Source organism: Adiantum capillus-veneris, chromosome 19 (assembly GCF_014529385.1).
Source record: "Adiantum capillus-veneris isolate H3 chromosome 19, ASM1452938v2, whole genome shotgun sequence".
NCBI lineage: Eukaryota > Viridiplantae > Streptophyta > Polypodiopsida > Polypodiales > Pteridaceae > Adiantum > Adiantum capillus-veneris.
This window is the reverse complement of record NC_140949.1, coordinates 32,166,490-32,178,301: the sequence shown is the minus strand read 5'-3', so window position 1 is coordinate 32,178,301 and position 11,812 is coordinate 32,166,490. Positions and strand designations below refer to the sequence as shown.

General features: G+C 44.4%; 1 protein-coding gene across 1 annotated transcript; it reads right to left on the bottom strand.

Moving 5' to 3' along the window:
* Positions 1 to 9,635: 9,635 nt before the first annotated feature.
* LOC147433789 (uncharacterized) lies at positions 9,636 to 10,712 on the bottom strand. The gene has a single exon (XM_086489807.1). The coding sequence runs from the start codon at positions 10,657 to 10,659 to the stop codon at positions 9,958 to 9,960; it is 702 nt and encodes a 233-aa protein (XP_086345933.1). The 5' UTR covers positions 10,660 to 10,712; the 3' UTR covers positions 9,636 to 9,957.
* Positions 10,713 to 11,812: the final 1,100 nt, after the last annotated feature.

Here is an 11,812-nt window from a genome sequence, read left to right as displayed (position 1 = left end):
AAACCTGGCGAGAAACTACAGCTCACTGTATTCTCTGTTTTGCGCTCCGATTTGCGTGCTAATCGCTTTTGTGGATAGCCCTCAAGCTCTCGCACCTGTAGGGTCACTTGCCCCTTGAATTAGACGAGATTCCTCGCAGGAAATCTCTCTAAATTGTCCTGTACAAGCATCCAATGCTTTCCGAGGCTCCCCTAGCAAATAAACGATCCGAACGCTTCCACCTAACCCTCACCAAGCTGTCCCAACCTCTCCATGGCTGTAATTGCAGGTTTTTGACCCAATTTCACCAACATAACGGCGCAAATATCCCTGTAGGTTAAAAGTACACGTCAAGGACACTTTCCCTTGCGGTATGGAAGCTTTCCAGTGAGCTGCAGGTCAATTTCAGCATGCTATAATTTTTTGTTTTGCCGACTGCCCTATACACGCATCCCAAGGCCTTTTCGAGGCTCCCCTGGCGATTCCTTGCAGTTTTCGAGCGGAGCAAGCATGCTTACGCGTGTCTCAAGTGCTCCCGCACGCAATGGGACAGTTCCCTTGTAAATCGGACAAGTTTTCACGCGAGAAAACTCTCTGTTTTCGCATTCCTTCGCAATGCAATTGTGCGTACTTGAAGGGGATTAGCAATTAGCTAATCCGGTTCCTGTACTAAAGGCTCTTGCCTTGGCAAACACGCATAAAACCACCAAAACTGTACATGGTCATCTGAGAAGCCCAACTAGTGGGGCATTACCATATGTGCAAAGGGGAGAGAGAGAGATGCGCGAAAGCAAATCCTCGCGCTACACAGAGCAAGGGAGAAGGCAAGCTTTCCATTAAAGCTGTGAGTTCCTGCACCCACTACCCACACACACTGTAGCACACACCTCAAGTCAAATCAACTCCCTCTCTTGAAATGGGCGCCCCCTCTTGCTGATGCTTACGGCAGATGCATCTGGAGCCGCCATGTGTCCAGTTTGCCTCTTTTAAGTTAATTTCCTAGTACCCACCAGCTTATAAGTGTAGCGAGGGGCCTAAATGACTTTGAATTGAACCTAGACACTTTTACTGCTCGGACTCCAGTGCCGATTGGCCCGACCAACTCGTGGTGACATGCCCTTCCCGACTGCGGATGAAACTCTCGGCTGTCAACCGTTTCACACTGGCCATTTGCAACTTCAAAAAGAAGGTCCCAAAAATTAAACAAAAATCATCGGAAAGAAACCAACAACTCAAGTTAGCAATTGCCACGTCCTCGTGACACGATGTGTCCCAAAAAGTGTATCTCCGACAAGAAAACTTCACTCTTCTTGGCACTGATAACTAATTTGTGATCTTGCAATGCCTGAAAGTCCTGACGCAAATGGTGTCTATGTTCTGCCTCATCCTTGGAGAAGACTATAATGTCATCAAAGAAAGTGCCAACAAAAGATCTGTACACTCTGAAAATCCTATCCATCATTCGGTTGAAAGTTGTTGGAGCATTGGTAAGACCAAAAGGCATCACCAAAAATTTATATAAACCGAAGCTCGTCCAAAAGGCTATCTTGTAGACATCTCCTGGTGCGATTCTGGTCTGATGATATCTGCTTTTCAAATCAATCCTGCCGAAACAAGAGGATCCCTGTAGTCAGCAAGAATATCATCGATCCTTGGAATCGGAAATCTGTTCTTGATGGTGATTTTATTGAGAGCTCTGCAATCAATGCACATTCTCCAAGATCCATCTTTCTTTAAAACCAACAACACTGGAACCAAACCTGCTTTCATTTTGCCTTTTCGGCCACGTTCCTCAGCTGCTCTCGAACTCTCTGGCTTGTCTTCATGTTGATCTTGTTGTGCCTTTTTGGGGCATTTCGCGAAGATGTGCCCAAGTTCCCCACATCTGAAACACTTTCCTTCTTTGATGTAATTGGCCCTCTCAAAGAGTGAGCCGGTGTCGTGTATCCTTGTCTTTCTTTTCTTAAAAACTCTTTTTCTTTCTACTTCCGTTGTGAGAAGTCTGTTGGGTTCTTTGAGTCAAGACCTCATCAGTGGGGTAGGTCAAATTTCCAAATGTATCGCAAAACCCTGTTTCGCATGACCCATCAATTCTTGAATAGAATTAGACTTTTGTTCCAAACAGTAGTCTCAGATCTCTGTAGGGAGTCCGCAACAAAATCGCTCAATCTGTTCCTTAAACGAGACCTTCTTAAATGAAGAGGTTGATAGAAAAGAGTTCCAAATTTCTCACAATAAGCATCCAAAGAATCTCCCTTGGTCAACCGAAGATGATTCCAAGCGGTTTGTATATCTCATTCGTACTCCCGAGTCAGCCAAGAAGAAATAAAGAGTCTTTTGAATTTTAACCATTTAACTGGAGCTTCCTTCCTCAAAAGAAGAGTGGACCACCATGCTCGAGCATTTCCCTTGAAGAAAGATGTAGCCCTCCTAATCTTGGAGTGCTCTGAGTAATGCACTCCAGAGAAAGCTATGTCAAACTGTTGAATGAAGGCCAAAGCCCTCGGAGCATCTCGGAACCTAGAAAAGGATTCAAACTTAATCGATTGTCCACCTTCTTTGAATTCTTTGACTTTCTTGCTTTTATATTCGAGAAAGTCATATTGGTTGGCTCTGTAAAAAAGCTTCTTCTTTGCATAAAACATGTGATCATCGGAGTCCGAACAGTCAGAGGATGACTCCTCTATAGAACTGTCAAAAACTGGGTAAAATCTGGGCTTCTTTTGCCTTTTTCTTGCCCTTTCCAAAGCTTTTCTTTTTTGCTTCACTTTTTACCTTTTCTGTCTTCCTTGCTCGAGTCAAAAGAGCTAGAAGAACTGTCAGAAGAAGAAGAAGAAGAACTGGGTAGTACTTCAAATCGAACACACTTCAAAAGTTGACTAATCTGTGTCTGAACCACCTCTTGTAATTCTTGCTCTATAAACATCCTCGGAGAAGGGGTGGTTCTGTTGCTTTCTGCCACTGGGTGTGCACTTCTGCGATAGATTGTTGAGACAAAAATTTTGCAAATTTCGCCCTTCGCCATTTTAAGTAATTGCTTTGTGCACTCTCAACCTACTGTCGACGTTCCATCTCTTCAAGTTCGTACTGATAGGCCAAGGTGGCCCGTACTCTTCCTCTATTTGGTCATGTAAATCTTCTTCGTGATCTCCTCCCACGTTTGCAGATGCAGAAGAAGTCGATTGCTTCTTGTTGGAATCCATAAGTGTCACGAGAAAAGGATTGAATTTCTCGATAGAAGAGAAATCGGTCGCGCTCTGATACCACTGTAACAAACTTGGACACCCCAAGTCAAGATTCTACCGCGACACAACAGAGATTCACTTCAAAACAGTTCACAAAGACGACACTGCCCGGCGTAGTTCCGTGCCCGGAGTTATTGGCCCCAAAGGCTGGCGCTCCTTTCGGTATTTCTTTTTATATTAATCTGAGTTCAAAGTACAAGAGAGTCGGCAGGCGCTCACTCTCAAACTCTGCGTCCAGATGCCCTGAGTAATGAGGCCCAACCCACTTATTTATTGGTACAAGGGATGCCCAAAAGCAGAGCCCCAAAATCTTTTAACTCAAAAGCAAAGTTCCCAAAAGCTGTAGTCCTAAAAACAGCCAGAGTAATTTGCGCAAACGGCGAAGAAGCGTTTTCCCCACCAGGAGGTCTTTCTGACCTCCCCCTTCCCCATCTACGCCAAGGATTGCACTAACTCCTCTGGAGGATTTCGACAAGATGATGATGGACAGGAAGTTAGAACGCGAAGCAAGAAAGGCAGCAATTGATCGTAAGTACGAAGAAAGAATGGCAGCCATGAAGCGTGAGCGCGAGCAAGCACGCTTGGAAGCCCAAGTACGCAAAGCCGAATTGAATCGTGAGCGCAAAGAAAGCATAGTAACAGGGGACGCCCTTTTTCGGGCTTCCCGTCCCCACTTGCCGTCCCGCCCTCTTTTTTACACTCAAAATCTATTTGAGCCCCATCTCCCGTCTCGGAATGCGTCCCTTGTGACTATGGAAGAAAGCCAAGCCGAATTCGATCGCGCGAACAAAAGCAAGAAAAGCGATGAGCGACCAACACATGAAAGAGTTGTTGCGACTTTTTTCTATTGTGCACACGCAGATTGAATCCGGAAAAGGAGACTCTCTGTCTCTTCTTTTCCAAAGCATGATTTACATGATAATGACAAGCATGATGATTTGCATGATCAAGTATGTGATTATTCACAAGCATGATGATTTGCAGGATAAAGATGTGATTGTTCCTAAGGCTGATGGTTTCGTTGATACTTTGTCTAGTGAAGCTAACCTCATTGCATATTCGATCGATCACGAAGAACCGATTTTGGCTCTCGAGTCAAGGTCCAAAGAACCCCCACAGGAAGTATTATGTGTTCGAATGATTAGTCAGTACGCATTGTTCGAGTGCTTCATTCGTGTTGTTTTCGTGTATTTTAGTCACCGTCCTTATGTGATCCCTTTTCATAGGCATGACATATTGTACGTTGAACACGATTCACTCATGAATGAGCACGGATGTATGCGAATTACTCATGGAAAGATGAAATGTTTGCATTCAAGGAATTCACATTCCATGCCTCTTCCTTGGCATGACACAATATCAGAAAGAGCACCAAAAGGATTGAGCATTAAGCATCGGCATTTCCATTGTGTTTTGCCACAGTTGATTGATTTAGATCAGAAAGATAAGATTCGACCCCATTGTTTACATGTGTTTGATGAACGGTTTGGCACTCCGTCACTTTGTTCATCTGCATTGCATGCACAGTTTTTTTCAAAGGAATGGTATTTTTCCAGTCACTTTACATGGAATGGGTATGTTCATGTTCTTGTGTTGGAAGTGGTTTCAGAAATTTTCATCCTCGGAGATTCTTGAAGAAGGTAGCCGCATGACTCTAGACGAAGTTGAAGCATTGAAGGAGCCACAGATCACTTTGTCGCTTCAGGCGCGGCCCAAAGAAGCAAGTGTTGCAAGCCTTTATGAAGTTCAAGTATCGCATGACCCACGCATCAGGTTGGCTGGCGAAGAGTCCTTTCCAGGATTCCAGACGTTGTTGGCAATCTCCCTCGACACCATACACATTGGTACCAGTACCTCACTTTGAAAAGGAGGGGATGTCACGTGCACATCTAACCCTGTGTGTACATGCACAAGCTACTTCATGACATGGGTTCACTTCAGTTGGATTAGGAAGTGTTCTGGCACTTTTGTGAGTCTGTTCGCAGACCGTGCATGTCCAGACACTTAGAGTAGATGCATATCCTCTGGTTGCACACAACATGATCATCAGATTTCCATCAGAACCCATCAAGAGCATTTTTACAATGCATAGACCTATTTTCCTTTTTGACATTTTTCACTTATTATTTTTAAGTGACTTTTGTTGGAAACTAGGTAGGGCAATTTTAGCAAGCAAGTATATAAGTAAACCTAGTGCTAGCGCTTTCTGGCAGAATAGGCAACAGGGACCTGACATCCAACAGTGCACCTTCTCAGCAAGACCCCCCTCCCTCGGCAGGAGACTTAGCGTTTTCAGCCAAGAACAGCCAGCGTTTTCTTCAGTTTGCAGATCAGCCTAGCGTTTTGCAACTTGCAGCAGCCTGGCGACAGTAGAACAGCAGATCAGTCCTAGCGTTAGCAGAACAGCCCAGATCAGCCCTAGCGTTTTTGGTTTGCAGATCAGCCTCGGCAATTTGCAGATTCATCGCGACAAGATCACCAATAGCATCAGCATTTTCAGTTTTCAGCATCAAGACTCCGAAGTAGAACCCCCGAACTTCGCAGATCTCACCTTCCCGCAACAGATCCTCGCCGCACGGTCAAATCCAGCGCAGTTTGCAGATTCAGCCCGGAAAACGCAGATTTCAGCATCTGCGTTTTCAGCGCGTCGTCGTCGCATTGTCGCCATCGACATCAACATCGACATAGAGTTAGAGTCAGAATTTAGCAAATAAAGATTTGCAGATTTCAGCCCTTAGCATTTTCAGATACCAGCCCATTCGTCGTCGTCAACATCGCCGGCAAGTCCAAAGCATTGTAGAGATTTGTGCAATCAATAGTAGACCGCTCTTGCCATAGAGAGTGGGGCCTTCGGAGGAGGGTTTGACAACATTCTGGTGTCGTATTCTTCTCTCTCTATCTCTCAGTCTTAGCACCTTCATTCACAATGTTCACCACTTTGTTTGTGTCCATTGCACTCTCTCATTAAAGGAACGGAAGGCTCTCCCTTCCATATGTAAAACGAACCCTTCAGCACAGTTCGGAGCACTCATCTTGAGCAAAGTTCAACATTCACTTCCGCTGCACCTTACACATCTAGCTGGATACAGGTGAAGATCCCCAAGACTCAGCTTTATAACTTTTTACCCTCTTAACAAATAAAGAAATACCGAAAGGGGCGCCAATCGGTGAGGCCAACAGGTTGTCGGCGTATGCTTGGAGCGCTCTAGCTTCCAAGCTGTGTGTGTTGAAGTGTCAATTCCCGTTATAGGTTTTATTGCAAAGTTTCTCTGTCTTTTAAAGTTTTAAGTAAAGTTTCGGGTGAAAGCCAAAGTCTACCGCCCTACGGGCCAGTTTCATAGGACTTCCACATTGTCCCAAGATTTGACTTTTCTTGGTGATCGTGACGATGATTCCTCTCCTATGGTTGGTGACCTTCTCCAGTTCCTGCCCCTCAAGCTCCAAAGATGATATAGTGGATGATGATTCTCCCCATGGTGCTGATGATGAGAAGGAGATACAAGCAACTCCCGAGTTTGAGGGCAAACCAGTTTAAGTTACCGAAGTAGGCTGTTAGAGACATTGCAAGATGCTTCTACTTCAGACTGTCCATTGAATTGGCATGATGCAGGTACTACAGGACGGTCTCAATGATTGCAGAATACTAAGACAGTGTCACGTGCACATCTAACCCTATGTGCATGTGACAAGCTAACTCCTATTTCTAGGGTTTAGGACAACCTAGGAAGTTTGTTCTAGCACCCTTGTGAGCCTATACACCGGACCTGCATGTCCAGGCACTTTAGAGTAGTTGCATACAGAGGCCTCTGATTGCACATGAGCACCATGAGCGTCAGTAGGGTGTAGGCATTGGGGAGTTTTCCCATTGTCTAGTATTAGTACCGGCCTACGCAGTTTAGCAGCATGTGAAGCACCTCTTATTAATGGGCTTAATTATTAATAAGTGACATTTAGCCAGGCATTTTATTAGAGGTCATGGGATTTTCAATCCCCTCTGTTCAACCCAACATTAAATTCCTATATATGTGACCCTAGGGGTCACCTTCTGAATACAAGTCAGTACCCACAGTACCCTATGGGTAGACAGCCCATCAGTACCCAGCATTTTTCCATCCCAGGCACGACGGTTTATTTCAAGCACTAGATCTTCTAGCGTTTTTTGTCTAGCATCAGATCAGCCCTAGCGTTTCTACAACAGCCCATCCCCACAGTCCTGTAGCATCCATATGTGACCCTAGGGGTCACCTTCTGAACACAAGTCAGTACCCACAGTACCCTATGGGTAGGCAGCCCATCAATACCCCAGCATTTTTCCATCCCAGGCACGACATTTTATTTCAAGCACCGGATCTTCTAGCATTTTTTGTCTAGCATCAGATCAGCCCTAGCATTTCTACAACAAACCATCCCCACAGTTCTCCAACATCCGATAGCCTCATTGCCTGTGAATCTCAGCCATCATCATCAGCGTTTTCAGTTTTCAGCCCATCCTCAACATCAGCCGTGCCAGATCAGCCCATAGTCTCATCGAGTTTGCAGATTCCTGTCAGCATCCCCATTTCCAGCCATTAGCCCTGCTGATCAAAGCATCTACACCAACATCCCATCAGCATCTAGGACCATTGTATCAACATTTGTGCAATCTAAAGCAAATACCTCTCTAGTGATAAGAGAGGGGGGCCCTTGGAGGGGGTTTGAGACCCCACCCGGTGCTAGTCTTCTCTCTCTATCACTCACAAAACCTTCACTCACAATATCATTCTCTCTTCTCTCTCTGGTCTTTGCACATCTCTCTCATGAAGTAAAAGAATCTCTCTCATGAAGTAAAAGGAACCTTGAGTACACACTAAGCACCCATCCTGAGTTATCACCATAAATCACTTCCACTGCACATTACAGAAGACGGAGCTCTCATTAGTGGACTATACTTTGATGTCCTCAATGGCAAAGGAAAGAGAACAAAGAACCTCTTACACTTGATAAGGGCCTTTCACAACCGAATTGGAAGGAGGTCATGCAAGAAGAGCTTATCCATTGAGAGGAATAACTTATGGGAGTTGGTTCCGCAGTCACCAAAACAGGTCATTGGTGTCAAGTGGGTCTACAAGACGAAGTACGATCAGATGGGTCTTTGGATAAGCACAAGGCACGCATCGTTACCGAGGGCTTTTCTCAGAGACTCACAGTCGACTATGACGAGATCTTTGCACGGGCTTTGCGATGGCAACTATTCGGACAATTTTTGCCCTAGCAGCCCATCATCAATGGCCGGTGTTTCAAGGGGATGTTAAGTTGGCCTTTCTCAACAAGAGGTGTATGTGGAGCAATTTCCAAGATTCTCAATTCTAGGACATTCCTCTCATCGATCTTCTACAGACCTATATTTATACCTTTTCACAAAGGGAGAATTGATGACACTTGTTATCCTCCACGTGGACGATCTTGGGATTACAAATAATCATAATCCGCATATACGAAATAGTATGGAGACCTTGGCAAAGGAGTTTGAGATGACAGAGCTCGTTGCTGCTTCGTTGCTTTCTTGGACTGGAGATATATCTAAGAATTGTTGGTGGCAATTGGTATGACCGAGCGCAAATCTATCTATACTTCGATGGACCCCAACCAAAAGTTGTCCTTGTAGAACCCCTCAGATGTAGCAGATGGAAAGCTGGTCGGTTCTCTTATTTGGTTGTTGAACACCCATTTCGACATAAATTTCCCGCTTGTATCAAAAACTAGTGAAACTATTTAAAAACTTTCGAAACTTTCATACAAAACATTTTGCCCCATGGTGGATGTAAATCCCACGCTAGGCCATTGATTAAATGCGTAGAAAGCATCTATTTCATATTCGCATTGAAACATTTTTGCTTGTTCTTGAAATAATTGGAGCTTCCTTCAAAACTTGTTCGATGAAGCACCCCATCTCATATTATCTCATATTTTTCCGGAATGGTTAGTGATTGATTGTCTTGAGTTCAAGGTGACCCAAGACTCCATCCTCAACAAGCTGATTTTTGAGAAGCAACAAGAATCGCTCATTCAGTCCTACTCTCTGCTCTTTGGATACCTATGCATAAGTTACTTAGAGACATGCTCCACAGCATACTTCCGGCACCCTAATTTTCCTTTCAAGGCCAAACTTCAGACTTGTGTAAATAAGACCTACGTCATAAAAAAGGTTCTGAGTACAGTTTTCCAGCTTTCTTTAATTACCACACCGGTGACCAACACTAGATAGTTTGATTACAACACTGGTGACCAACACCAGATAGATAAAGCAACAGATTAGCCCGAGATGAAGGCATATATCAACCTATACACAATTCACCCTTCATTTTGGACTAGGCATAGCCATTCTCCTTCCTATTTAAACAAAAATTTGAAAAGGTCGTTCAACAATTTCACTCAAGACAAAAAGAAAAATTAGACAACAGTGAACTATCCAGAATTGTTAATCACATGATTGTGTGTGCGCAGATTAAACATCCGCATGGTAAGGGCTAAAAGCTTGCAGGTTACTTTTCTTCAAAGCTTACAAGCTAGCCACACTTGTAGGAATCAAATGTTACTAACCACTCTTCTCAATGACAAGCTCCGCAAGCCTGTTATCTGTTCTCAGAGGACAGCTGACTTAATTGCAGCACCGGTTGAGTAAACTTGCAGTCTCTTCTGCACAATTTATCTATCCAACTCGTATGTTCATCAGTGAACCCCAAAAAATGTAGCATCAGATTTCATCCTCAACCTTCCCAGAACTATAATCATATGAGAATCCAGGTATAGGAGGTGTGAGTGTTGCAGGAGAGATGCCTGGGAAAGGGGTCATGTCGGGTACACGTGCAGCTTCTTGAAGGCCAGGAGGCAAAGCGGCGATGGCCTCATTCTTCAATCTGAGTCGGATGGTTTCACCTGCATGAAGCTTTCGGTCTTCACGCATCAGAAACCTGCTGTACTCCTTAGCAAGCCTCATACCCTCCTCTTTTTTAAGACGTCGTTTCTCCTCGTCCTCTTCGACAAAGGTAGCCTCCTCTCCTTCTTGATTTTGCTTTTTGGCTTTCTCTCTAGCCTTGATTTGCTCGAGCTCAATCTGTCTCTCTTTTGTCATGAGCCCATACTTCGCCATCTCCTGCTCTCTAAGTCTCTCTTTCTGGCTGACATGTCTGACAGCTGAAGGTGCATTGAGGGCTTTTGCTACAAGATCACTAAAGCGGGCCCTGTCTTTCTCGTATTCGTCAGCGCCAGCAGCTCCCTTCTTCTCCTTTTTCTTCTCTTTCTTCTTCTTCTTCTTCTTCTTCACGACCTCGTCCTGCGAGGCCTTCGCGTAGAGAGCCGTCTGCACTGATACGGGTCCCAGCTCAAAGAGCTTCTTCGTCTCCTCGCCATGGGCGAGGTGCAATGTTTTGCACACGCGCCGCAATGAGTGAGCCATGAGACACACGCACACAGAGAGAGAGAGAGAAGGAGATCAAACAAATGCAATTTGAACCGGGGAGGATTACCCTTCAAAAGTGCGATCAATAGATCTTCGCACGATATTTATTTTGCTTTTTTTCTTGTGTGCATTAAAGTATTGCTAAAAACTATACACATCTACCTTATGGTGAGTAAACTGCTTCATTTTCGCTAAAGTATTTCTCGCACACATATTGGCTACTTCCAATTTATATTACCTCTGCAGATTCTTTACATTCCTTGCCTTGCTATGTGAGCAGTTCTTTACATTCCTTGCCTTGCTATGTGAGCAGAAGTAAAACTCCAAGCACAAGCAGGTTTTGAATCCTCCCAACCCGCGAGAAAATTCTAGACGCACTAAAGTATTTCTCGCACACATATTGGCTACTTCCAATTTATATTACCTCCGCAGACTCTTTACATTCCTTGCCTTGCTATGTGAGCAGAAGTAAAACTCCAAGCACAAGCAGGTTTTGAACCCTCCCAACCCGCTAGAAAGTTCTAGACGCACTAAAGTATTTCTCGCACACATATTGGCTACTTCCAATTTATATTACCTCCGCAGACTCTTTACATTCCTTGCCTTGCTATGTGAGCAGAAGTAAAACTCCAAGCACAAGCAGGTTTTGAACCCTCCCAACTTGCTAGGAAATTCTAGACTCGCTGCTCTAACCAACTAGCACATGAGCAATTCATGCTTGCAACTATATGCCTCAATTTTATAATAATAAAAACTCTCGATCTTTACGTCTTTGCATTCTGTCATGGATAGCTATCAACCACCTTTCTCTCGTGCGAGCTGCATGCTCCTTGTCTCATCACCCACCTCGTTTCTCTTTCTACTCATCGCCTACCACGTGTGCCTTTGCTTGCCTTTGCTAGTTGATCAAAGTTGGCATCTTGAAAAGATTGTACCTAATCCCTATTTTCTAGAATGCATAGAACATACTGGTAGGCTCCATATATATTACATGTGTCATAATAACTAATATCTAATTCTCCTAAATGATTTTCTCATGTTAAATTGATCATTTAATATGGGGAAGTGCCAGGGGAGACAAGGCTAGAATATTGGTTAGATCGGCCACAGTAGGGATCCAAAGGAGGGAAAATAGGGATCCAAGGGGGGG